This window comes from Heteronotia binoei, unplaced genomic scaffold (genome assembly GCF_032191835.1).
Source record: "Heteronotia binoei isolate CCM8104 ecotype False Entrance Well unplaced genomic scaffold, APGP_CSIRO_Hbin_v1 ptg001558l, whole genome shotgun sequence".
Classification (NCBI taxonomy): Eukaryota; Metazoa; Chordata; class Lepidosauria; order Squamata; family Gekkonidae; genus Heteronotia; species Heteronotia binoei.
In genome coordinates this window covers 1-26,795 of record NW_026800313.1, presented here as the reverse complement: position 1 = coordinate 26,795, position 26,795 = coordinate 1, and the positions used below count along the sequence as shown (strand labels likewise).

The following is a 26,795-nucleotide window of genomic DNA, read 5'->3' as shown; positions in this document are numbered from 1 at the left end:
GCTAAGCAGGGTCGGCTCCTGCTTGGTACACGGATGGGAGACCTTATACAAACCTTATACACCTTTATACAAACACTGTGTAACAAAGTGCAGAACTGCTACGCAGAGGCAAGCAATGGCAATCTACCTCTGAATGACTCTCGCCTTGAAAATCTCACAAGGTTGCCCTAAGTTAGCTGCGACTCGACTGCAAAACACACACAACAACAACAACTCGGGACCCATCATGGCACTGTTAACTCCCGCCAACCACAGCAGCATCCTTTTCACCCTGCGTGGCTTCCCAGGGGCGGAGACAGCGCACTGCTGGATCGGCATCCCCATCTTTTCTGCCTACCTGTTGGCAGTCCTAGGCAACTGCACCATTCTGTACGTCATCTGGATGGAGCTCAGCCTGCACCAGCCCATGTACTATTTCTTGGCCATGCTGGCCACCACCGACCTGGGACTCTGCCTCACCACCGTGCCCACCGTCCTGGGAGTCCTCTGGTTCCAGCTGAGGAAGATCAGCAGACGTGGCTGCCTAGCTCAGATCTTCATCATCCACACCTTCTCCTTCATGGAGTCAGCTGTGCTCTTCGCCATGGCCTTGGACCGCTTCGTGGCCATCTGCGTCCCTTTGAGGTACACGGCTCTGCTGACTACCAGCAGAGTGGCCAGGATTGGCCTGGTCCTTTTCCTGAGAAGCACCTTGCTCTTGATCCCCTCCCTGTATTTCCTCCTGCAGTTTCCTTACTGTCCAGTTGCAGTCCTGTCTCACTCCTACTGCATTCACCAAGATGTGATACGCCTGGCCTGTGCCAACACGACCATCACCAGCTACTATGGCCTCACCCTCATACTCCTCACCATGGGCTCAGACCTCCTCTTCATCCTCATCTCCTACAGCCTGATCCTGAAGACAGTCCTGGGAAGAACCTCGGGGAGTGAAGGCCACCACAAGGCCCTGGGCACCTGCGTCTCCCACCTCTGCGCCGTCCTGGTCTTCTACGTGCCAGTCCTGGGGCTCTCCGTGGTGCACCGCTTTGGCCAGCACGCCTCCCCCCTTCTCCACGTCGTCATGGGCAACATCTACATCCTCCTCCCGCCCCTGATGAACCCCATCATCTACAGCATCAAGACCAAGCAGATATACAGCAGGATCCTCCGAATAGTCTCCCTCAAGAGAGTCTGAGGAACCCAGACTGAGGGAACAGCAACCCTCCTACTTACCCTCCATTTATTTCACGGTCATTCCGCATCAGTCTGTGCCATGAAACTGGCATATTCTGCCTCCAGGTCTGTCTGAACAGTAGCTCCTTTTTGTGTGCTCCTTCTGTGTTTCTTTACTGTGAGAGCCAATTTAGGTGAGAGCCAGTTTGGGTGAAAGCCAGTTTGGTGTCGTGGTGAAGTGTGTGGACTCTTATCTGGGAGAACTGGGTTTGATTCCCCACTCCTCCACTTGCAGCTGCTGGAATGGCCTTGGGTCAGCCATAGCTCTGGCAGAGGGTGTCCTTGAAAGGGCAGCTGCTCTGAGAACCCTCTCCAGCCCCACCCACCTCACAGGGTGTCTGTTGTGGGGGGAGAAGATAAAGGAGATTGTAAGCTGTTCTGAGTCTCTGATTCAGAGAGAAGGTTGGGGTATAAACCTGCAGTTTTCTTCTTCTTCTTCTACTTGTGCTTGTGATGTGGTTAGAAAACTGGTGGCAGCTCAGGGGTAGAACCTCTGCTTTGCATGCTGAAAATCCCAGGCTCAATTCTCATCCTCTCCAGTTAAAAGGGCCAGGCAGATCGGAAAGACCTCAGCCTGAGACCCTGGAGAGCAGCTGCCAGTCTGAGTAGACAAGACATATATGAACATATGAAGCTGCCTTATACTGAATCAGACCTTTGGTCCATCAAAGTCAGTATTGTCTTCTCAGACTGGCAGCGGCTCTCCAGGGTCTCAAGCTGAGGTTTTTCACACCTATTTGCCTGGACCCTTTTTTGGAGATGCCAGGGATTGAACCTGGGACCTTCTGCTCCCCAAGCAGATGCTCTACCACTGAGCCACCGTCCCTCCCCTGACCTTGATGGACCGAGGGTCAGATTTAGTAGAAGACAGCTTCATGTATGAAGATATGAGCATGAAGGTACTGTGTGTAGATAGATTCCTGAGCATTCAATGGGTGACCTCAAAGTAGCTGCTTTACTGCAAAGGAACTTCAAGAACAGAATGGAGAGAGAAACTGCTGAATTACAAATTATTCTGAAACTTGGAACAAACACCTCCCCAGGACTGAACAGGGATATTGGTTTTTTATCTCATTACATATGCTAAACCAACTCTCACTGAGTATAGCTGTGCACCCACAGTGTTCCAATGTATTTCTCTTTTAGAACAGTGTATCAGAATCATGTTTTTTTGTGTTGACATGCTCAAAAAGGGATGTGGGCTGTTTGTCTCATTACATATACTAACCCACCTTCCACTATATTTTAATACACCATTTTTCTAATGGCTAACTTATACTATTTCTATTTCAGAACAGTGTATCAGAATATTTGGGGTTTTTTTGTTTTTGTTTTTTTGTATTGACATACTCAAATGGGGGATGTTGGCTGTTTGTCTTATTGCATATAGCAACCCATCCTCCACTGTATTTTAATGTCTTCCTTTTTTTCTAATGGCAAATTATAATAGATGTTATAATCTCTTGAGAAACCATGCTCTCTATTTAAACTAACAAAGCCAGAATGTTACCTAGATTTATGGCACTTCACACCTACAACAGCAGTCTGCTTTGTATCACCCTCCAGTGTTGTTTCAGCCCTGCTTTGTCCTAACACTAACAAACACAGATCCCTATTTGTGATTCTTTTAATCTGCTAAAAACATTCCCATGATTCTGCACTGCCCACTTATATTAAGAATTGCTGCTTCCATTCCCATTTTGTCTGATGAAGTCTGCTTAAGAGCACACAAAAGCTTACATTCTGAATAAAACTTAGTTGGTCTTAAAGATGCACTTGTCTACCGCTTTGTCTATCGATTCTTTTAATCTGCTAAAAACATTCCCATGATTCCGCACTGCCCACTTATATTAAGAACTGCTGCTTCCATTCTCATTTTGTCTGATGAAGTCTGCTTAAGAGCACAGGAAAGCTGACATTCTGAATAAAACTTAGTTGGTCTTAAAGGTGCACTTGTCTACTGCTTTGTACAGTGTGTGTGTTTGTCTGCTTTCCCTAAAGAGACCTCCCTGCCCAAGATTATGAGTTTTGCCCCGAGCTCTTCTAAATCTCTTGTTTGAGATCACCTGATTTTCATAGATTGATGGTGTGACCTCATTTGGAGGACAGTGTACAATTCTGGTCATCACACCTCAACCAAGATATTATAGCATTGGAAAAAGTGCAGAAAAGGGAATGATTAAAAGGTTGGAACACTTTCCCTATGAAGAAAGGTTAAAACGCTTGGGGCTCTTTAGCTTGGAGAAACGTCGACTGCGGGGTGATGTGATAGAGGTTTACAAGATTATTCATGGGATAGAGAAGGTAGAGAAAGAAGGACATTTCTCCCTGTCTCACAATATGAGAATTCATGGACATTCCAAAGTAGAAGCCAAAGTGGGTGGTTTCTACTATGGTATTGGGGTTTCCTGTTCGGTTGCTGTTTCTGAAGGTTTCAGCTGCCTTGTCAGGTGTAGCTGTTAGAGGTGTGCCCTTGGATATGCCCAAACTGAAATTACACTGCCAAGCTAGCTGTTTCAGGTCAGCTTGGGACACCTAATGACCTCAAACACCCCCAAAATTCCAGGAGCAGTGAACATTTATCTCCCAGATTTCTGGAGGTGTTTCAGGGAGGCTCAGAGGTGAAGAGGGAAAGAGCTGAAACCAGCCCAGGAAACAGCTTCTGGTTGTCCTTCCATCTTTCCTTGGTAGTCAGCTGGCGGTCAAGTAGAGCTGTTCTACAGCTGCTGCCTTGGCATTTTAAAAGGGCAAGGACCAAACTGGTCATGGCCTCATGACCCTGGCATGGTCTGCACTGGCAACTTCTCCCTGCTGCCAGCAAAGCCCCCCTCCTTGGTCAGAAAACAGCTGGGGGGCTTGGATTCCCTTCATCTTTGGCTGTTGCAGCAGCCATTTCATCCCCTGTCATTACTTTTTAAATCGGCAATTGAACAGCATCATACTGATATTATATTTATGCTCTTTTTTTTAAAAAAAACCAGATTTTATCAAGTTTCCAAAGGATCGGGGAGGAGGGGAAGAAAAAAAATGTTTCTAGATAACATAGCCCTCTTGGATTTTCATCATCCAACTCTACAGATCTAGAACAGAGATTATTGCAATAAAATAAGCACAACAAGATGTCTATGAGTCTATGGGTGTTTTTACATTCAGTTTGATCCAGAGTTTTAGAGTCTTCAAATCGCCTGCCTCCATTCCTCTTTAATTATTTTCCTTTTACATTTGTGGATTTGCTCTGCTCATTTTGTGTAGCCAGACTTCTATATTTCCTGCTGAAAGCATTTCAATTTTAGGGGTGGTGGTGGTGGTGTCTCTGATCAGAGGGTAGTCGGAATACCAGTGCTTAGTGAAATGTATACGATTGCTTGGAAATGGTGTCAACACTGCAAAAACAATACATATTTAAATTACAAGATGAGGCAAGCAATGATATGTAAAAATTTCAAGTGCTGTCAATTCTCATGCAAATTACTGCACCTTGTGGCTTTTGGAGGAGTCTTTTAAAACGCATGAAAACTTCTACAAAACAAGTTTGAAACGCTTGTAGAGAAATGACCGGATCAAAACTAGTTTTGAGAAAAACATTGCAGCAGCAGTGCCAGAACTCATCTCACCGAAACAAATGTAAATGCTTCGGGCAGCAACGATGCAAAGCAGTTGCGAGAACGTTAGGTAATGTAAAAGGTGAGTTTCCAATGCGGTGATAGAGAGTCACAAACTGCCAGTGTTAAAACACCCTATGAGTAATATGCATGTCATTATAGTCATACTGCGTGTCCATTCATTTATAGTGCAAGATTAGCTGGTTGTTCCAATTGGGATACCCATATTTATTTGAAACCAACTCTAGAACGGTGACCAAATTTCTTTATTTCTCTGGGTATCCCCTCCACTGTTCTTCATAGGCTGAATTCAGACGGCCAAGTAGGGCCAACACAGGAACTCCCTACATCTGGATTAAAAAGGCGCGTTCAAACACGCACATCTGGGTTCCGCCTCACTCCCACCCTTACCACATTCTCCGCCATTGCCCTGCCACTTCAAAGAGCCACCAGGTAGTAAGTGGTAGCAAATCTCGGAACTGCTTCCCTGTCTGACCGGCTGGGGAGCGCCAGGGAAGTGTCTCTCATACGCTTGAGCGGTGTGGCCACTCCTCTGGGTGCCCCTGTTCCGACAGCAGGCTGATCGCCCCTGGGGTGCTTCCCACTGTGCCAGCTTTCTTCCGTGATGGGGGGCTGCTGCCCCAATGTGCCGATGTGGATCCAGTCATAGCTCACCTTTCTCTTTTGGACTCGAATTGGATTACACGGCATATAATTGTGTCTTTTTTTTTTGTGATATGGTGGTGCAACTGAGTCTTAAGCTTAAAGTATTCTGACGGCAAGGGCTGGGCCTTTGAACTGTGGTGTTGGTTGTAAACTTTACACAGTAGAGTTTTTGTTTCTTTGCATTCTCTGTCAAACCATCGGTGTGTAGAGTTGTTGTTTGCTTTAACTTTTAAATGGTGTGTAGAGTTTACTAGAAGAAGAAGAAGAAGAAGAAGAAGAAGAAGAAGAAGAAGAAGAAGAAGAAGAAGAAGAAGAAGAAGAAGAAGAAGAAGAAGAAGAAAAAGACTGCAGATTTATACCCTGCCCTTGTCTCTGAATCAGAGACTCAGAGTGGCTTACAGTATCCCATATCTTCAGTCCCTTAGGTTAGGTAAAAGTCAGTTTGGTGTTGTGGGTAAGTGTGCGGACTCTTATCTGTGAGAACCAGGTTTGATTCCCCACTCTTCCACTTGCAGCTGCTGGAATGGCCTTGGGTCAGCCAGAGCTCTCTTATCTGGGAGAACCGGGTTTGATTCCCCACTCCTCCACTTGCAGCTGCTGGAATGGCCTTGGGTCAGCCAGAGCTCTCTTATCTTGGAGAACCGGGTTTGATTCCCCACTCCTCCACTTGCACCTGCTAGCATGACCTTGGGTCAGCCAGAGCTCTCATATCTGGGAGAACCGGGTTTGATTCCCCACTCTTCCACTTGCAGCTGCTGGAATGGCCTTGGGTTAGCCATAGCTCTCGCAGGAGTTGTCCTTGAAAGGGCAGCTGCTGTGAGAGCCCTCTCAACTCCACCCACCTCACAGGGTGTCTGTTGTGGAGGGAGAAGATAAAGGAGATTGTGAGCTGCTCTGAGACTCTGATTCAGAGAGCAGGGCAGGGTATAAATCTGCAGTCTTCTTCTAAAAGCATCTGAAATTTAAATTTAAATATGAAATATGAAATTTAAATATGAAATATGAAATAGACTTCCTGCATTGTGCAGGGGGTTGGACTAGATGACCCTGAAGGTACCTTCCAACTCTATGATTCCTTATGTAGTAATGATCTGGTCATATCTGCAACCTTATATAGATGAAAGCCTAATTTAAATATAACAGCACACCTTATATCCTCAGGCGAGTAATTAAATTCAGCAAAATGGGGTACAATAGTGCCTTCCAAGAATTTTGTTGTGTACTCTTGATCAGTGGTCGTTTTGTAGAAAAATAGGTGGTGGAGCTCATTAGCATAACTTATTAGCATATGCATTTGCCTTTTTAGCCACCGCATCACACTATTGACTCATGTTCAGCATGTGATCCACTAAGACCCTTACAAACTTTTCGCACAGACTACTGCTATGATAGAATAATAGAGTCATAGAGTTGGTTTTTCTGATTCTAGTGTAGAATGTCAGTTTGGGGACAGGGCTAAATCAGGACTAAAGGTCTAGTGTGAAATTCGTCAGAGTCTCAGAGTGGCTCACAATCTCCTTTCCCTTCCTCCCCCACAACAGACACCCCATGAGGTGGGTGGAGCTGAGAGAGCTCTTACACAGCTGCCTTTCAAGGACAACCTCTGCCAGAGCTATGGCTGACCCAAGGCCATGCCAGCAGCTGCAAGTGGAGGAGTGGGGAATCAAACCCAGTTCCCCCAAATAAGAGTCTGTGTACTTCGCCACTACATCAAACTGACTCTCAGAAGTCCTTTCAGGAATGCTGTCCCAAGCTGCATAGAGCTTTAAAGATCAAGGCAGCAGCATGAATTGGTCCCAGAAACAAACTGGGATCCGGTGTAAATGGAACAAAACTGGAGTGATAGAGCCCCTATGCCCCACTCCCATCAGTATTCTGCACTTTGTCGGAAGGTGGTGACCATCTCCTGGGCAACCACTGGGGGAATGGGGGGAATTTACCAGAAGGAAGAAGAAAGCTGGCCTGGTACAGGAAGTGATATCATCTGGTATTTGGGCAAAAAGTCTATGGTAAAATAGTTCCTACCGCAGAATTTTTGTCCAAATACCAGAACATTGGCTGGACCTCACTGGTATGATGACATCACCTCCTGTCTGACACTGGCAATGTGGCCTAAGCTTTCCTCTTCCTACTGGTAAGCTCTGGCCAGCTGATTGATGGCTGGGGGCAGAACCTGGCAGTGAGAGACCCCCCACCTTTCCCTATGAAGAAAGGTTGAAACGCTTGGGGCTCTTTAGCTTGGAGAAACGTCGACTGCGGGGTGGCATGAGAGAGGTTGACAAGATTATGCATGGGATGGAGAAGGTAGAGAAAGAAGTCCATTTCTCCCTTTCTCACAAGACAAGAACTCGTGGGCATTCGATGAAATTGCTGAGCAGTCAGGTTAAAACGGATAAAAGGAAGCACTTCTTCACCCAAAGGGTGATTAACACGTGGAATTCACTGCCACAGGAGGTGGTGGGGGCTACAAGCATAGCCAGCTTCAAGAGGGGATTGGATAAAAATATGGAGCAGAGGTCCATCAGTGGCTATTAGCCACAGTGTATTGTTGGAACTCTGTCTGGGGCAGTGATGCTCTGTATTCTGGGTGCTTTGGGGGGAGGGCAAAGTGGAAGGGCTTCTAGCCCCACTTATGAACCTCCTGATGGCACTTGGGTTTTTTTTTTTTTTTGGCCACTGTGAGACACAGAGCGTTGGACTGGATGGGCCATTGGCCTGATCGAACACGGCTTTTCTTAAGTGTGGGACAGTGATGCTCTGTATTCTGGGTGCTTGGGGGGGGGCAACAGTGGGAGGGCTTCTAGTGTTCTCGGCCCACTGATGGACCTCCTGATGGCACCTGGGGTTTTGGCCACTGTGTAACACAGGGTGTTGGACTGGATGGATCATTGGCCTGATCCAACATGGCTTCTTGTATGTTCTTCTGCATTGGAAAGTCTAACAATCCCACCTTTTCCTATTGTGCGTCCACAGTATCTGGTATTCTGTACCTGAACAAGAAGGTTCCATTGATCTGTATATGTAGACAGCTATGTAAAGGTCCCATTTTTCAGAGACTTCTGTCATGGTAGAGAATGGGAAGGGATGTGGCTCAATGGAGGACTATTTGCTTGGCTTGCAGCTCCCAGCCCTTTGTTAGCACCACATGGTAACTGAGGATACCAAGAGCTCCTTCCTGTAGGTTGTCTCCAGATGAATTCACCCCAAATAGATCCTATTCCCCTCCTATTGGAAGGAAGGAAGGTTAATTTTATTTTCAAATAGATAAATGCTATCCATTCTGTTATGTGTTAGCAAAGGCAATACTCAAAAGTCACCCCAACAGAATACCATCTGTCAATTTAGGTAGGAAAAATCCAATGCATGGTTATAGGATGGGGGAGACTTGTCTTAGCAGTAGGATGTGCAAAAAGGATCTAGGGGTCTTAGTGGATCATACACTGAACGTGAGTCAACAGTGTGATGCGGTGGCTAAAAAGGCAAATGTAATTTTGGGCTGCATCAACAGAAGTCTAGTGTCCAGATCATGTGAAGTGATGGTATCGCTTTACTCTGCTCTGAGAAGACCTCATGTAGAGTATTGTGTTCAGTTTTGGGCACCACATTTTAAGATGGATATAGACAAGCAGGAACGGGTCCAGAGGAGGGCAACAAAGATGGTGAGGGGTCTGGAGACCAAGTCCTATGAGGAAAGGTTGGAGCTGGGGATTTTTAGCCTGGAGAGGCGGCGGCTGAGAGGTGATATGATCACCATCTTCAAGTACTTGAAGGGCTGTCTTAGAGAGGAGGGTGTGGAATTGTTTTCTGTGGCCCCAGAAGGTCGGACCAGAACCAATGGGTTGAAATCAAACCAAAAGACTTTCCGGCTCAACATTAGGAAGAACTTCCCGACCATTAGAGTGATTCCTCAGTGGAACAGGCTTCCTCCTTGGGAGGTGGTGGGCTCTCCTTCCTTGGAGGTTTTTAAACAGAGGCTAGATGGCCATCTGACATCAATGAAGATCCTGTGAATTTAGGGGGAGGTGTTTGTGAGTTTCCTGCATTGTGCAAGGGGTTGGACTAGTTGACCCTGGAAGTCCCTTCCAACTCTAGGATTCTATGATTCTCCTTCCTTGGAGGTTTTTCAACAGAGGCTAGATGGCCACCTGACAGAAATGCAGATCCTGTGTATTTAGGGGAAGGTGTTTGTGAGTTTCCTGCATTGTGCAGGGGGTTGGACTAGATGACCCTGGAGTTCCCTCCCATTTCTATGTTTCTAATCCATGCTGATCAACTCAGCACAGAAGAGCAGGACACTAAGGGTACGTTCACACTACACTAAATAATAGAACAAAATTGGAGTCCAGGAGTACCTTTTAGACCAACAAAGTTTTATTGAGAATGTAAGCTTCCACGTGATAAAAGCCATCAGACAACAGTATAGGATGGAATTAGCAGCCCTACATATAGAGAGAATGTACAGTGAATTAGTAAGCAAAATAGTGAAAATGTTTTTAGGAGATTAGAAGAATGACAAGTTGGAGTCTGGTAATCCTTGGTTTGGATTGACTGGGCAGAAAAAACAGCAAAAGCAGTAAACGTCAGAATTGATGTCTAAGGCGTTAGTTTCTTAATTGTGAAGAGTAATAAATTAGAGTCTGTTGTAATCAGGGGTTGTTTTGTAGAAAAAATAGGTGGTGGAGCTCATCCAGGGATTGTTATGCAGTCGCACCTATTATTCAGTGGACAAGGAGGCGGAACTTTCAGAAGGAGGAGGTGGAACTCTCAGAAAGGTTCAGGAGCTGCGGTCCTGTGAGCTCCCACTGAATCCGAGGCCTGGTTGTAATGTTTCATTGGTCTCCTCTAAAGCATGGGTTAAAATAACATTTTTCTGTAGAATGAAGCTGGAGTCTACTCTGTTCAAATACTAATACAAAGATACATTAGCGCAGGGGTGACCAACGGTAGCTCTCCAGATGTTTTTTGCCTACAACTCCCATCAGCCCCAGACATTGGCCATACTGGCTGGGGCTGATGGGAGTTGTAGGCAAAAAACATCTGGAGAGCTACCGTTGGCCACCCCTGCATTAGAATATAGTGATGTATGCCTCTCAAGTATGGGTTGAACTAACAATGTCCTTTTATTATTTATTACTATCCCACCCTTCCCAAACTGGCTGAGGGCGGGTCACATCAAGAATAAAACAATTACAGTAATAAAAACATAAAATTAAACAAATCAGTTACTAATTAAAAATTCAGTAATTACAATCTCAGATAATCACAATTTTCTAAAAGTAATAATGCCAGGGAGATTTCTATTCTGTTATATTGCATATTATCACAGACTTTATTCTGCTTTCTAGGGTAACTGACTGGCTACTGAAAAGGTTTTTAAGTCTTCAGAGCGCATAAAGAAAGAACAGAATTCTACATATTTTAAACTTTAAAATTATTTCAGATAATTTCTTTCCCAAAGGCTTTTTACCTTGAAAAGCATTTCTAACAAAACGTTAGGAAGAACTTTCCTTTTTTGTTATTATTATTATTATTTGTTTATTTATATTCCGCCCATTCCCCCATTGGGGGCTCGGAGCAGAGCACAGCAAATAGAAATAGAATCACAATACAATCATAATAAAGCCAATTACAACATTCATCAAAGCGCAGCAAGACGATTCAGCAAGATGACATGACAGCAAGGTGGCTTAGCACGAAATAGTCCCTGACAGAGTGGTTCCTCAGTGGGACAGGCTTCCTCGGGAGGAGGTGGGCTCGAGGTTTTTAAACAGAGGCAAGAGGGCCATCTGACAGCAATGCTGATTCTGAATTAGGCAGATCATGAGAAGGAGGACAGGAAGGGTTTTATCAGTGATTAATTCTCAAGGCCCCTTCTTGCAGGGATATTGAGATTTTTTTTGTCTCCTTCTGGGCATGGAGCAGGGGGTTGCCGGGTGTGCATGCGGAGGAGGGTATTTGTGAATTTCCTGCATTGTGCAGGGAGTGGACTAGATGACCTTGGCCCTTCTAACTCTGATTCTATGATTTTAAGCCATGTAAGGCTTTAAAGTTCGAAACCAACACCCTGAATGGGTTCCGATAGCTTCTTAAGACTTCTGAGATACTCATTTTGCTTCTTAAGACTTTAAATAGCGCATGGACCTATTTAACATGTAACAATTTTTTTTTTAATCAACTCCTGATTTTCGTTTGCTGGAACATTTTGAGTATCCTTTGTCGAATCTGCTGTGTTTTCACACTGTACACAATGGGATTAAGAAGGGGTGGGACAGCAATGTAGATGTTGGCCATCATCATGTGAACGAGGAGAGAGAGGTGTCTTCCAATCCGATGAACAGCACTGGCCCCAATCATTGGAACATAAAAAATCAAGATGGCGCACACATGGGAGACGCAGGTGTTCAGAGCCCGGGACCGCTCTTCGCGGGAGGCGATGCTCAGAACAGTCTTCAGAATGAGGAGGTACGACACAAGAATGATCACAACATCCAAACATAATGTACAGATTACTACAGTCAAGCCATAAAACGTATTGATGGTTGTGTCTGCGCAGGCCAAGTGCACAATATCTTGATGGAGACAATAGGAATGAGAGAGGACGTTGGACCTACAAAAGGGAAGGCGTTTAATAAGGAAGGGGGCAGGGAAGCAGATACAGAAACCTCTGGCCAATATGGCTAGTCCAATTTTCCCAACCACTGTATTTGGGAGAAGTAAAGTGTATCTTAGAGGGTTTTGTATGGCAATCAAACGGTCAAAGGCCATGGCCACAAGGATGCCAGACTCTGTCCACTGGAACAGATGGATGAAGAACATCTGCAAGATGCAGGCAGTGAATGAGATTTCCCTGGCATCGAACCAGTAAACGCCCAGCATCGTTGGCATTGTGGTCAGTGAGAGGCCCAGGTCTGAGCAGGCGAGTATGGAGAGGAAGAGGTACATGGGCTCATGGAGGCTCTGCTCTCTCTTGATGACAAAGAGGATAGTGAAGTTTCCGAAGAGAGTCAGGAGGTAGAGCAGGCAGAGAGGGAAGGCCATCCATGAGTTGCGCTCCTGCATGCCGGGAATGCCAACAAGCACAAAGGATTGGTGGTTTGTGGTTCTGTTATTGAAGCTGATGGTTGATTTCATCCTCCAAAGGACTTGTACTACAATGAGACGGTGGGATTTAAAGGTTCTGTGAATATGAACATAACAACATCCGAAGAGTCCTGCTGGATCAGCCCAGTGAAGGTCCATCTAGTCCAGCCTCCTGCCTCGCTCAGTGGCCAACTAGTTCCTCTGGAGGGCCAGCAACAGGGCAGAGACGCCAAGGCCTTTCCCTGAGAAGAACATCAGAAAAGCCCTGCTGAATCAGACCATTGAGGGTCCATCTAGTCCAGCCTCCTTTATCACACAGTGGCCAGCCAGTTCCCCTGGAGGGTTAACAACAGGGCAGAGAGGCCAAGGCCTTCCCCTGAGAAGAACATCAGAAGAGCCCTTCTTGATCAGACAAGTGAGGGTCCTTGTAGTCCAGCCTCCTGTCTCCCACAGTGGCCATTCAGTTCCTCTGGAGGGCCATCAACAGGGCAGAGAGGCTGAGGCCTTCCCCTGAGAAGAACATCAGAAAAGCCCTGCTGAATCAGACCATTGAGGGTCCATCTAGTCCAGCCTCCTGTCTCACACAGTGGCCAGCCAGTTCCCCTGGAGGGTCAACAACAGGGCAGAGAGGTTGAGGCCTTCCCCTGAGAGGAACCTCAGAAGAGCCCTGCTGGATCAGCCCAGTGAAGGTCCATCTAGTCCAGCCTCCTGCCTCGCTCAGTGGCCAACTAGTTCCTCTGGAGGGCCAACAACAGGGCAGAGAGGCTGAGGCCTTCCCCTGAGAAGAACATTAGAAGAGCCCTGCTGGGTCAGACCAGGGAGGGTCCATCTAGTCCAGCCTCCTGTCTCACACAGAGGCCAGCCAGTTCCCCTGGAGGGTTAACAACAGGGCAGAGAGGCCAAGGCCTTCCCCTGAGAAGAACATCAGAAGAGACCAGCTGGATCAGACCAGGGAGGGTCCATCTAGTCCAGCCTCCTGTCTCACACATTGGCCAGCCAGGTCCTCTGGAGGGCCAACAACTGGGCACAGAAGCTGAGGCCTTCTCCTGATGTTGCCTGCTGGCTCTGGGATTCAGGTGTTTAGTGCCTCTGAATGTGGAGGTTCCCCTCAGCCACCATGGCTAGAAGCCACTGATAGACCTATACTCTGTGAATCTACTGAATCCCTGTTTAAAGCAGTTTATTCCTATGGCTATCATCACTTCATCCTCTGGCAGTGAATTCCACATCTGAATCAAGTAGTATTCCCTTCTGTCCTGAACCTCCTGCCCATCGGCTTCATTGAATGCCCTAAATACTAGTATTTTGAGAGAGGGAGAAAGAGTTAAGCACATAAGAACATAAGAGAAGCCATGTTGGATCAGGCCAATGGCCCATCAAGTCCAACACTCTGTGTCACACAGTGGCAAAAAAAAAAAATTATATATACACACACACTGTGGCTAATAGCCACTGATGGACCTCTGCTCCATATTTTTATCTAACCCCCTCTTGAATCTGGCTATGCTTTTAGCCGCCACCACCTCCTGTGGCAGTGAATTCCACATGTTAATCACCCTTTGGGTGAAGAAGTACTTCCTTTTATCCATTTTAACCTGTCTGCTCAGCAATTTCATCGAAGTTCTTACTTTGGGAAGTCATCCCACCCTATGTTATAAATTCAAGTCACATCACTCAGGGCCCAGTGTGAACTGGGACACGGCAATTAACAAGTCAAATAAATAATAATACTTAACTAGTATATTTCTGAGACCTCTTCCAGTAACCGGGATCCATGGGATATGGAAATATTTCAATGCAATCTCGCCTCCATTGGTTTATTGAGGTTTTTAACAATACACTTGGCAGAACAAGCTGTGCAGATACCATATCCAGATCTCTCTTGGTTGAACCTGTCTGACTTTGGATATGATAGACTGCCCAGTCTATGCTAGTTCTGAGTCCAGCAGCACCTTAGAACCCAGTAAGAATTTCAGGGACTAAGAATTCAAGAATCAAAGCTCCTCTTGTTAGACACGAGTCAGGATTATTCCTGAATTAGAGATCCTAGAAAACAAACCTCCTTTCGCAGCCTAATGGTGTTCTTGCTGCAAAGAGGCTGAGACTTCCTTGAGCGTTGGAATCAGAACTTCACCCCCTTAGATGCAGCCCCCTTGAAATATGCCCACCATAACTTTAGGGCCAGCATCAGCCCTGCTCTTGTTTTTGTGGGATGGCTGAGATTTTTGTCCTCTTGCTCCATTTCACTGGACCATTTCCCACCAGGTTCCCACCATTTCCACTTCCTCTCAAAATGGTCAACACTTCTGTAATGGACTCAGGTAGTTTGCCTGGAAGCTTGCTGGATTGGCTAGGCCATGCCTCATAAAGAGGAGTTGAGCTTTAGTACTGGAGTGGTTCAGTTCAATCTGGGAACTGGAAGAGTTCAGTCAGAGCTGAAGCTGTTCAGTTGTGAGAGCAACCGGCAAGGAGCTGAGCCAGCCTGTGGGCTGAGTTCCTTGGGAGACAGAACAGAGTAAAAATTTCTGTCAGGGAGAGAGTTATTGGGAAGAAGGGGTCAAAACCAGGCACCTTCTGTGAGGAGAAACTCTGTGAAGAGATCTGTCAGCACATCAGGGCAGACTCTGGTCCAATTGAGAACACAAAAACACACAGAAAGAAAGACTGGATTCTTGTGGTTAGGAAGGAATCTCATGAATCAGACTAGAAATCTAGCTGGGTGGGACACACAGGATTGAGGGGCTGGCTAGAGCACTCAAAAAGTGTGAGTCTGGAATGCTAGTGAGTGTGAGGGAATATTTATCAGGCGCAAGTCAGGAGTCTTCAGTGTTAATGCCAAAGAGTGTGTGACTGTCTATTATTTTTACGATTTAAGAAGCCCAAGTTTAGGCGATAATTCCATCTCTGCCTACTGTTCCTAGTGCCAAGTAGGCACTGCATGCCTGCTCTAAGTTTTTGTATATTTCCAAAATCTGCCTTTTTAGTTTATATTTTAAACTATCCCAGCATGACAAATCTGATGTTCATTGATTATTTTGAATTTCTGCCTGCCAACTGATTTCCTTTTAAATAGTCTAATTAATATTATTTTACCCCCTTCCTTGCTTTTTTGTGTTCCAATAAATATCTTTTGGTTTTGACTTTAAAACGTCTGGTGCCTAAGCTTTACTTCTGACAGGATTTCAGTGTGGGTGCCTGAGGTACTGGGGGAAGGTAACAGAAAAAAATCATAGTGGTCACCCTCCCAAGCTGGCCCTGGCTCCTCACAGCAAAGACAAAACATAATAATATACTTAAATACATCGAAATCACACATTGAGCTGCCTTTTGAGGCTTATGTAGCTCCAAGTGTTGTGGTCAGGAGAACTGGGGAACTGGTGGAAATCAGTGCCATGGGCAGTGTAGCTAAAACGATATGCGAAGCCTTCGTGTGCCACAATTTCCCCTCCATCTGCTCACAGACATACGTTATGTTTAGAAATCCGTATTTCTGCAGAGGAGCAAGGGAGAAATTGTCCAGAATTTTACAAAAAAAAAAGGGGGGGGGATTGAAGTAATGCTCCAGTTTGGACTTGCACAGGAAGGAAATTTAATGAAGCAGAACTTTTAACAAGCACAGCTTCCTTAAAGAGCAGCACAGTTTATTTATTTAAGATAGTTACGTACATCCTCCTCCATCAAGGAAAGTGTTCCTGGAGTGGAAACGTTCCTGGAATGGATATGGAGAGGAAGAGAACGTTTCCAAAAACTCCTGCTCATACCTTTTCCTGGCGTTCTGACCACTGATTTCTGTGTAATTGTCAGAACTTTCCTTGCTGCAGTCCTAAGGCAAGCCCACAAAACTGAGCATGTTGTCTTCTTGACACCATGAAAAGCCTCTTGCACTTACCTGACTTTGCAGCGCTGACTGTGAACCTGCCTTGGTCCCCCTGGGTGACAAAAGGCAACTTTGCCTGAGCTGCTGCAAGGGAGATTCTGGCCAGCGCTTTTTATGGCATCTGGGCTTTAGTTCAAGCACTGCTGTGTTTCCCCTTTGGGGAAGGAGGCAGTCCAAACCACGAAAAAGAACAAAACCCAGTGGGAGGAGGTCCCTGAAGCCCCAGCAGTGGGGCCAACCATCCTCCAGAAAAGCCTCCCTGCAACGTAAGAATCACTTGCATTTGGGAGGGGCTGTGGCTCAGTGGTAGAGCATCTGCTTGGGATGCAGAAGGTCCCAGGTTCAATCCCTGGCATCTCCAGTTAAAAGAACTGGGTACTTGATGAGGGGAAAGAACTCAGCCTGAAACCCTGGAGAGCTGCTGTCACTTTGGAGCTGACGGAGTTTGGGGAGGGACAGTGGCTCAGTGGCAGTGCATCTGCTTGATAAGCAGAAGGTTCCAGGTTCAATCCCCGGCATCTCCAACTAAAAAGGGTCCAGGCAAGTAGGTGTGAAAAACCTCAGCTGGAGACCCTGGAGAGCCGCTGCCAGACTGAGTAGAAAATACTGACCTTGGTGGACCCAAGAGGGTCTGATTCAGTAGAAGGCAGCTTCAGATGTTCTTCTTCTTCTCCTCCCCCTCCTTTTTTTCCTCCTCCTGGTTGGATTCTGTGAATTAGGCAGATCAAGGGAAGGAGGGCAGGAAGGGTTTATTTTATTTATTTATTATTTTATTTATCTTAAATTTGTATGCCACTCACGCCGTACGGATTCTGGGCAGCTCACAGTCACAATACCATAATAACAATACCTTACAGTTATAAAATCAAAACAGGTATAAACAAAATTTATAATTTAAAAATTTAAAATGGTGCTATAAAATTTCTTACATAGGCGGTCCAGCTTCATTATAGTTCTTGATTCTCTGTATTGCTCTATTAGGTGTCTTATAGATGGATGGTAGTATTCAGTGACATACAAGTGGCAGCTACACACGCATTAGATACTGTAGGCCTGCTGGAAAAGGTCAGTGTTACAGGCCCTGTGGAATTGGAAGAGATCCCACTGGGCTCTCGTGGCCTCTGGGAGTGCGTTCCATAAATTAGGGGCTGGCACAGAGAAGGCCTTCACCTGTGTAGCGCATAATGAGGCCTCCCTTGGTCCGGGGATGGATAACAGATATTGACTTCCTAAATCCAGTGCTCTGGGTATATATGGGGGTACACAATAGGCAGTCAGTGCAGCTCTTTCAGCACCGTTTGAATGTGCTCCCATCGAGGGAGCCCCATTAACAACTGTGCTGCAGCGTTCTGCAGTGTCAGAGTCAGGGGCATCCCCGTGTAGAGGGCATTACAGTAGTCTATCCTCGAGGTGACCGTGGCATGGATCACCATTGCTAAGCCGTGCTGCTCCAGGAAAGGGGCCAGTTGCCATACCGGCTGCAGACGAAAAAAGGCAGACTTGGCAGTAGCTATGGGCCTCCATAGTCAGAGAGGGCTCCAGAAGCACTCCCAAGCGCCTGACCTTAGGGGCCGGTATCAACGGCACCCTGTCGAAGCCCAGCAAGGGACCCTCCTTCACTGGACCATCGCAACTCAGATAGAGAAGCTCCATCTTTGTCGGATTCAGCTTCAGTCAACTCAGCCTCAGCCAGGATGTCATGGCTTGTAATGCCAGGTCTAAGTTATCTGGGCCAAAGTGGGACCGGCCACCCATCAATAGATAGAGCTGGGTGCATCTGCATATCAATGGCACCCAAATCTTAGTGGACCATACGCTGAACATGAGTCAACAGTGTGATGCAGTGGCTAAAAAGGCAAATGTAATTTTGGGCTGTATCAACAAAAGTCTAGTGTCCAGATCACGTGATGTGATTGGATCGTTTTACTCTGCTCTGGGAAGACCTCACCTGGAGTATTGTGTTCAGTTTTGGGCACCACATTTTAAGAAGGACATAGACAAGCTGGAACGGGTCCAGAGGAGGGTGACGAAGAGGGTGAGGGGTCTGGAGACCAAGTCCTATGAGGAAAGGTTGAAGGAGCTGGGCATGTTTAGCCTGAAGAGGAGGTGGCTGAGAGGTGATAGGATCATCATCTTCAAGTCCTTGAAGGGCTGTCATAGAGAGGATGGTGTGGAATTGTTTTCTGTGGCCCCAGAAGGTAGGACCAGAACCTCTCTCTCTCTCTCAGCTTGGCTTCGCGAACGAAGATTTAAGAAGGGTGCAATAGTCCACGTCTGCTGCAGGCTCGCTGGTGGCTGACAAGACCAATGCGGGACAGGCAGGTCCGGCCACAATGGCTGCAGGGAAAAGTCTGATTTAGGGTTGGTGCTGTAGCAGTGCGATTCTTCCTCAATCTCCTTTTGTCCTCAAGACCAGCTATGCGTGCATTCTCAAAGGAAGAGACAGCCTGGTGGATGGTGTGCCTCCATGCTTTGCGATCTGAGGCTAGGTCAGACCACTGGTGATGGTTGATGCGACAGGTGCCAAGGGATTTCTTCAAGGAGTCCTTGTACCTTTTCTTTGGTGCCCCTCTATTTCGATGGCCGGTGGAGAGTTCGCCATACATGGCAATCTTGGGAAGGCGGTGGTTTTCCATCCTAGAAATATGCCCTGCCCAGCGCAGCTGCGTCTTCAGCAGCAGTGCCTCGATGCTGGTAACCTCCGCCCGCTTGAGGACTTCAGTGTTGGTCACAAAGTCACTCCAGTGGATGTTGAGGATGATGCGAAGGCAGCGCTGATGAAAGCGCTCGAGAAGTTGCAGGTGATGACGGTATAAAACCCACGATTCGGAGCCGTAGATGAGGGTTGTCATCACAACCGCTTTGTAAACATTGATCTTTGTGCCTTTTTTCAGATGCTTGTTGCTCCACACTCTTTTGTGCAGTCGGCCAAATGCACGGTTTGCCTTTGCCAGCCTGTTGTCAATCTCCTTGTCGATCTTGGCATCTGAGGAGATGATGCACCCCAGGTAGCTGAACTGCTGGACTGTCTTCAGAACTGATTCACCCACAGTGATGCAGGGAGGGTGATAATCTTCCTGGGGTGCAGGCTGGTGGAGAACTTCTGTCTTCTTCAGACTAACTTCTAGGCCGAATAGCTTGGCAGCCTTTGCAAAGCAGGACGTCATATGCTGCAGAGCTGATACCGAGTGGGAGACGAGTGCGGAGAGAACCAAGGACCAGAACCAAGGGGCTGAAATTAAATCCAAAGAGTTTCCAGCTCAACATTAGGAAGAACTTCCTGACCGTTAGAGCGATTCCTCAGTGGAACAGGCTTCCTCCTCGGGAGGTGGTGGGCTCTCCTTCCTTGGAGGTTTTTAAACAGATGCTAGATGGCCATCTGACAGCAATGAGGATCCTGTGAATTTATGGGGAGGTGTTTGTGAGTTTCCAGCATTGTGCAGGTGGTTGGACTAGAGGTCTCTTCCAACTCTATGATTCTAAGCCTGTACCTACTGACAATCTGGGCAAGGGGGCGCATATAGATGTTAAATAACATCGGGGATGGAATTGCCCCTTGCGGCATGCCACATATATATATGGGTGTCTCTGAGGGATGATATCTCCCCTATCACCACCTTTTGTCTCCAACCTTGGAGGAAAGAGGCCAGTTGTTGTAGGGTGGACCCTCGAATACCCACGTCAGCGAGGCGGCTGGTCAGTATCTGATGGTCAACCATATCAAAATGGCTGACAGATCTAATAGCAGCAGCACCGCTGAGCCACCTCGATCCAGATGCTGCAGGAGGTCATCTATGAGGACTGTCTCCATCCCGTGACCCGGGTGAAAGCTGGACTGAAACGCATCCAGCACCGAAGCGTCATCCAGGAACCCCTGTAACTGAGCCACTACAGCCCGCTCTATAACCTTACACAAAAAGGGTAGATTTGACACCGGCCGATAGTTTGCATCCGTGCTGTTATGTATGTGTCTTAAAGTGTGTACTTCCTGCCGGCTCATCGGAGCCAGGAAAGCAGAGCTTGGGGACTGTATAACAACGGGTAGTGGGATCCAAATATCCAAATGCCACCCTGCATCTATCATAGACCCCTGCCTGTTTGAATGAACCAATGGCAGGCTAGTGCGGGAGATTAGAGTTGTATATAAGATTGGCCAACAGGTCCTTAGTCAGTCTTTGCTGGGAGCAGCCTTCACCAGGCTTCCTTAATAAAGAGCTGTCCTCACTAGGATCTCGTCTCTTCAATGCTTTGAACCCACTATTTTATAAGTGTTAGTTCTCGTGGCCCCTTCTTACACACCCAGGAAAATGCTGTTTGTGGTGAGGCAGCAAATTTTCTCCGGGCCGGTTTGACAAGGGATCCTGGAGGTTTTTGTCATGGAGCAGGGGTCACTGGGGAGGGGTGTGTGTGGTGGGGAGGTATTTGTGAGTTTCTTGCATTGTGCAGGGAGTGCACTAGATGACCCTGGAGTTCCCTTCTAACTTTGATTCTATGATTCTCAGCCTCATAAGACTTTAAAGTTCAAAATCAACACCTTGAATTGACCTCTGATACTGAAACTGAAACCTTTGTTAAGCATTTGTTCATAAGTCACAGGAAGTAGGAGGCAATACAATTATAAATCTGCAGTCTTCTTCTTCTTCTATTATATTGTATATATTTTACCATTATAATGTATGAGACCCACTTTGGTGTAGTGGTTGAGTGCGTGAACTCTTATCTTAGAGAACCGGGTTTGATTCCCCACTCCTCCACTTGCAGCTGCTGGAATGGCCTTGGGTCAGCCATAGCTCTGGCAGAGTTGTCCTTGAAAGAGCAGCTTCTGGGAGAGCTCTCTCAGCCCCACCCACCTCACAGAGTGTCTATGGGGGGGGGGGGAAGAAGATAAAGGAAAGTCGCTCTGAGTCTCTGATTCAGAGAGAAGGGTGGGGTATAAATCTGCAGTCTTCTTCTTCTATTATATTGTATATATTATACAATTATATTGTGTGAGAGACAGTTTGGTGTAGTGGTTGAGTGCGTGAACTCTTATCTTGGAGAACCAGGTTTCATTCCCCACTCCTCCACTTGCAGCTGCTGGAATTGTCAGAACTGGGATGAACTTCAGACGATTCCAAGACTTGTTACAAAGTTAGGATCTTTATTGAAGAACTACCGTACTAGAGCAACGAGATAACAGTAATGCCAATTCTTGGCAGTTGGTTACATTTTATGCCATCAGCAAAGCACAATAAAGCTATCATTCACACGGTTACAGACAAGTGTCTCCTTTCCCAGCATTCGTTATTTGAAGGGAGGATGTTCCCCTGTGGTGAAGGCCAAACGGCCTGTCTTCAAAGGGCACCTGTGGATGTTAAGGAGAGACTATCTGTCGCCTGCTCTGCTGCCCTAAATATTTGGCATAGCTAAGAGGGCAGGGTTAATCACTGAGGCTAGGCACTTCATGTTAGTATTAGGTTACAGCATGGAGTCAGTTTGGTCAAGGCAGATAGAGCAAAAGTTACAAGTTCTGACAGGAATGGCCTTGTGTCAGCCAGAGCTCTCTTATCTGGGAGAACAGGGTTTGATTCCCCACTCCTCCACTTGCAGCTGCTGAGATGGCCTTGGGTCAGCCAGAGCTCTCTTATCTGGGAGAACCGGGTTTGATTCCCCACTCCTCCACATGCAGCTGCTGGAATGGCCTTGGGTCAGCCAGAGCTCTCTTATCTGGGAGAACCGGGTTTGATTCCCCATTCCTCCACTTGCAGCTGCTGGAATGGTCTTGGGTCAGCCAGAGCTCTCTTATCTGGGAGAACAGGGTTTGATTCCCCACTCCTCCACTTGCAGCTGCTGGAATGGCCTTGGGTCAGCCAGAGCCCTCTTATCTGGGAGAACCAGGTTTGATTCCCCACTCCTCCACTTGCAGCTGCTGGGATGGCCTTGGGACAGCCAGAGCTCTCTTATCTGGGAGAACCGGGTTTGATTCCCCACTCCTCCACTTGCAGCTGCTGGGATGGCCTTGGGTCAGCCATAGCTCTGGCAGAGTTGTCCTTGAAAGGGCAGCTTCTGGGAGAGCTCTCTCAGCCCCACCTACCTCACAGGGTGTCTATGGGGGGGAGAAGATAAAGGAAAATTGCTCTGAGTCTCTGATTCAGAGAGAAGGGCGGGGTATAAATCTGCAAGTCTTCTTCTATTATAAAAGAAAATTCAATTTGAAACTATAAACATCTAACTATAGTATAAAATCAAGGACAGATTTAAAAAAAGATCCTGCCTATACTTCATTTTTTCACAAAGCCAATAAACCCATCCTACCGCCCATCAAACAGAGCCCTGTGGTGTAGAGTGGTAAAGCTGCAGTTGGAGCCCTCTATTTATTAATTTAATTTATATTCCGCCCTCCCCGCCGAAGCAGGCTCGAAGCACGACCTGAGTTCGATCCCAGTGGAAGCTGGTTCAGGTAGCCGGCTCGAGGTTGACTCAGCCTTCCATCCTTCCGAGGTCGGTCAAAGGAGTCCCCAGCTTGCTGGGGGGAAAGTGTAAAAGACTGGGGAAGGCAATGGCAAACCACCCTGTAAAAAGTCTGCCGTGAAAACGTTGTGAAAGCAACGTCACCCCAGAGTCGGAAACGACTGGTGCTTGCACAGGGGACCGCCGTTACCTTTTTTTACTGCCCATCAGCAAAAATAAAGGAAATTTCATTGAAGCATGCATACGAGTAAAGACATATTTGTTCAAAGTGTTAAGAGCCCAGATCTTACATTCCATCTTTGCTGAGAATTCTCAGTTACCATACCAAACCTTTAACGGCATAACAGCTGCAAATGAGAATACACCGAATATAAAAAAATTAAACATTGGAGATAAAATAAAAAAAGAAACTGAGATTACATATGCATTCATACATGGTCAGATTTAAATTTAAGAACGTCAGCCAAAAATTTTGCCACAGCCCTTCTGACCTCCCACTCAGTATCCTTCAGTAAATAATGACAGCGTTGCAGAATAGACAGTTCTGGGGATAAGGAAAGATTGCAAAGTAGATCTTTTGGAGATTATGATATATGGAACAATCAAGCAATATATGCTGAATTGTGTCGGGAATATACGCTCCACAGGAACAGAATCTATCACATAAAGGGACTTGAGGATATCTCCCCTGTAAAACTTTGGAGGGAAACTCATTTAGTCTAGCCAACATAAATGCCCTCTGATGACTAGAAATGGTTAAGTCTGATAGATAATGGAGCATTTTGTCACAAAAAACACTGAAGAATTCTCAGTTGCTACCAAACTGAGCAGAGTGGCGCAGAGTGAGTACTGCCGTCGGAGCCCTCTGCTCATGACCTGAGTTTGATCCCAAAGGAAGCTGGTTCAGATAGCTGGTTCCAGGTTGACTCAGCCTTCCATCCTTCCAAAGTTGGTAAAATGAGTACCCAGCTTGCTGGGGGGAGAGTGTAGAGGACTGGGGAAGGCAATGGCAAACCACCCCGTAAAAAGTCTGCCGTGAAAATGTTGTGAAAGCAACGTCACCCCAGAGTCGGAAACGACTGGTGCTTGCACAGGGGACTACCTTTACCTTTTACCAATACTGGGGGAGGGGAAAATAAACTGAAAGAGATAAAATGAGATGGGATGGGAAGAGTGAAGCTGGAGTGGGAGGAACAAGTAAGGCAAAAAATAAAAAAAAGCAAAGCAGAGGAGGGAAGGCTGTATCAAAGAGGCGAGGGAAAAACAGAGACTGCCCAGAGGAAGAGATGAGAAGGGGGATAAGGTGGTGGAGAGGAGGGAGGGGGAGAGCTGTATGGACTGCTAGAGAAATACGGTGGGGAGGGGGAGGAAGGGGCAAGGAGGTCTCTTTGGGCTCTGATAGTTTCATAAGACTTCTGAGTACTCTGTTTGCTTCTTAAGACTTTGAATAACACATGAACCTATTTAACCCTTTTACAAATAATTTTAAAACTCAACTCCTGATTTTCTCTTGCTGGAACATTTTGAGTATCCTTTGTCGAATCTGCTGTGTTTTCACACTGTACACAATGGGATTAAGAAGGGGTGGGACAGCTATGTAGACATTGGCCAACATCATGTGAACGAGGAGAGAGAGGTGTCTTCCGAACCGATGAACTGCACTGATACCGATCATTGGGATGTAAAAAATCAAGATGGCGCACACGTGGGAGACGCAGGTGTTCAGAGCCCGGGACCGCTCTTCGCGGGAGGCGATGCTCAGAACAGTCTTCAGAATGAGGAGGTACGACACAAGGATGATCACGACATCCAAACATAATGTACAGATGACCGCAACCAAGCCGTACAACATATTGATGGTTGTGTCTGCGCAGGCCAAGTGCACAATATCTTGATGGAGACAATAGGAATGAGAGAGGACGTTGGACCTACAGAAAGGCAGGCGATTAACAAGGCAAGTGGGAGGGAAGCAGATACAGAAACCTCTGGCCAATATGGCTAGTCCAATTTTCCCAATCACTGTATTTGAGAGAAGGAAAGAGTACCTTAGAGGATTTTGTATGGCAATCAAACGGTCAAAGGCCATGGCCACAAGGATGCCAGACTCTGTCCACTGGAACAGATGGATGAAGAACATCTGCAAGATGCAGGCAGTGAATGAGATTTCCCTGGCATCGAACCAGTAAACGCCCAACATCGTTGGCATCGTGGAGAACGAGAGGCCCAGGTCCGAGCAGGCGAGGATGGAGAGGAAAAGGTACATGGGCTGGTGGAGGCTTTGCTCTGTCTTGATGACAAAGAGGATAGTGAAGTTTCCGAAGAGAGTCAGGAGGTAGAGCACACAGAGAGGGAAGGCCATCCATGAGTTGCGCTCCTGCATGCCGGGAATGCCAACAAGGACAAAGGATTGGTGGTCCATGGTTCGGTTATTGATGGTTGATTTCATCCTCCAAAGGACTTGTAGTACGAGACGGTGGGATTTAAAGGTTCTGTGAATATGAACATAACAACATCAGAAGAGCCCTGCTGGGTCACACCAGTGAGGGTCCATCTATTCCAACAGTCCATCTCACACAGTAGCCAACCAATTCCTCTGGAGGACAAACAACAGGGCAGAGAGGCTGAGGTCTTCATAAGAACATCGGAAGAGCCCTGCTGGATCAGACTGGTGAGAGTCCATCTAGTCCAGCCTCCTGTCTCACACAGTGGCCAACCAGTTCCTCTGGAGGGCCAACAACAAGGTAGAGAGGCCACGGCCTTCTGCTGAGAAGAACTTCAGAACAGCCCTACTAGATCAGAGCAGGGAGGGTCCATCTAGTCCAGCCTCCTGTCTCGCACAGTGGCCAGCCAGTTCCTCTGCAGGGCCAACAACAGGGCAGAGAGGCCGAGGCCTTCCCCTGAGAAGAACCTCAGAAGAGCCATGCTGGGTCAGACCAGTGAGGGTCCATCTAGTCCAGCATCCTGTCGCACACAGCAGCCAACCAGTTCCTCTGGAGGGCCAACAACAGGCAGAGAGGCTGAGGCCTTCCCCTGAGAAGAACATCAGAAGAGCCCTGCTGGATCAGACCAGGGAGGGTCCATCTAGTCCAGCCTCCTGCCTCACACAGTGGCCAGCCAGTTCCTCTGGAGGGCCAACAACAGGGCACAGAGGCTGAGACCTTTCCCTGATGTTGCCTCCTGGCTCTGAGATTCAGGTGTTTAGCGCCTCTGAATGTGGAGGTTTCCCTCAGCCACCATGTCTAGTAGCCACTGATAGACCTCTCCTCCATGAATCTACTGAATCCCTGTTTAAAGCTGTTTATTCCTATGGTCATCATCTCTGCATCCTCTGGCAGTGAATTCCAAATCTGAATCACTCTCTGTGTCAGGTAGTATTCCCTTCTGTCCTGAACCTCCTGCCCGTCAGCTTCATTGAATGCCCCCAAGTTCTAGTATTTTCAGAGAGGGAGAAACAGTTCTCTTTGCCAAGTCATCCCACCTCATGCATAATTTGATCACCCTCTAGCATGTTCCCCCTTAGTCGTCTAAGTATTTATTTATTTATTTGATTTATATCCCACCCTACCCCACCAAGGCGGGCTCAGGGCGGCTCACAACACAAAGATTCTAACATAAAATTCAAATTTAAATATAATAACAATTTACATAGTTAAGAAATTAAAACATTAAAAAACATTAAAAACAGTGCATCCATCCAACAACATGCAATCCATACACTTCCTTCAGTAGTTTGGTAGTTTGGTGGTTTGGTGCCGGTCAGTTATAGGCCAACCGGAAGAGGACTGTCTTACAGGCCCTGTGGAATTGTCCAATATCCCGCAGGGCCCTGACCTCTTCCGGTAACTGGTTCCACCAGCAAGGGGCTGTGATTGAGAAGGCCCTGTTCCTGGTTGACTTCAACCGGGCCT

General features: G+C 46.9%; 3 protein-coding genes across 3 annotated transcripts; 1 reads left to right on the top strand and 2 right to left on the bottom strand.

Annotated features, from left to right (window-relative positions):
- The first annotated feature begins 226 nt into the window (after nucleotides 1-226).
- On the top strand, nucleotides 227-1,174 carry LOC132565757 (olfactory receptor 51V1-like). Its single transcript, XM_060230489.1, has one exon. The coding sequence runs from the start codon at nucleotides 227-229 to the stop codon at nucleotides 1,172-1,174; it is 948 nt and encodes a 315-aa protein (XP_060086472.1).
- A 10,477-nt stretch (nucleotides 1,175-11,651) lies between these two features.
- Nucleotides 11,652-12,611, bottom strand: LOC132565758 (olfactory receptor 51H1-like). Its single transcript, XM_060230490.1, has one exon. It carries the CDS (start codon nucleotides 12,609-12,611, stop codon nucleotides 11,652-11,654), a length of 960 nt encoding a protein of 319 aa, XP_060086473.1.
- Nucleotides 12,612-24,379: 11,768 nt separating this feature from the next.
- LOC132565756 (olfactory receptor 51H1-like) lies at nucleotides 24,380-25,333 on the bottom strand. The gene has a single exon (XM_060230487.1). It carries the CDS (start codon nucleotides 25,331-25,333, stop codon nucleotides 24,380-24,382), a length of 954 nt encoding a protein of 317 aa, XP_060086470.1.
- Nucleotides 25,334-26,795: the final 1,462 nt, after the last annotated feature.

What these genes read in the sequence shown, in the direction of transcription:
- LOC132565757 (XM_060230489.1), top strand. Translation starts at nt 227, where the DNA reads ATGGCACTGTTAACTCCCGCCAACCACAGCAGCATCCTTTTCACCCTG.
- LOC132565758 (XM_060230490.1), bottom strand. Translation starts at nt 12,611, where the DNA reads ATGAAATCAACCATCAGCTTCAATAACAGAACCACAAACCACCAATCC.
- LOC132565756 (XM_060230487.1), bottom strand. Translation starts at nt 25,333, where the DNA reads ATGAAATCAACCATCAATAACCGAACCATGGACCACCAATCCTTTGTC.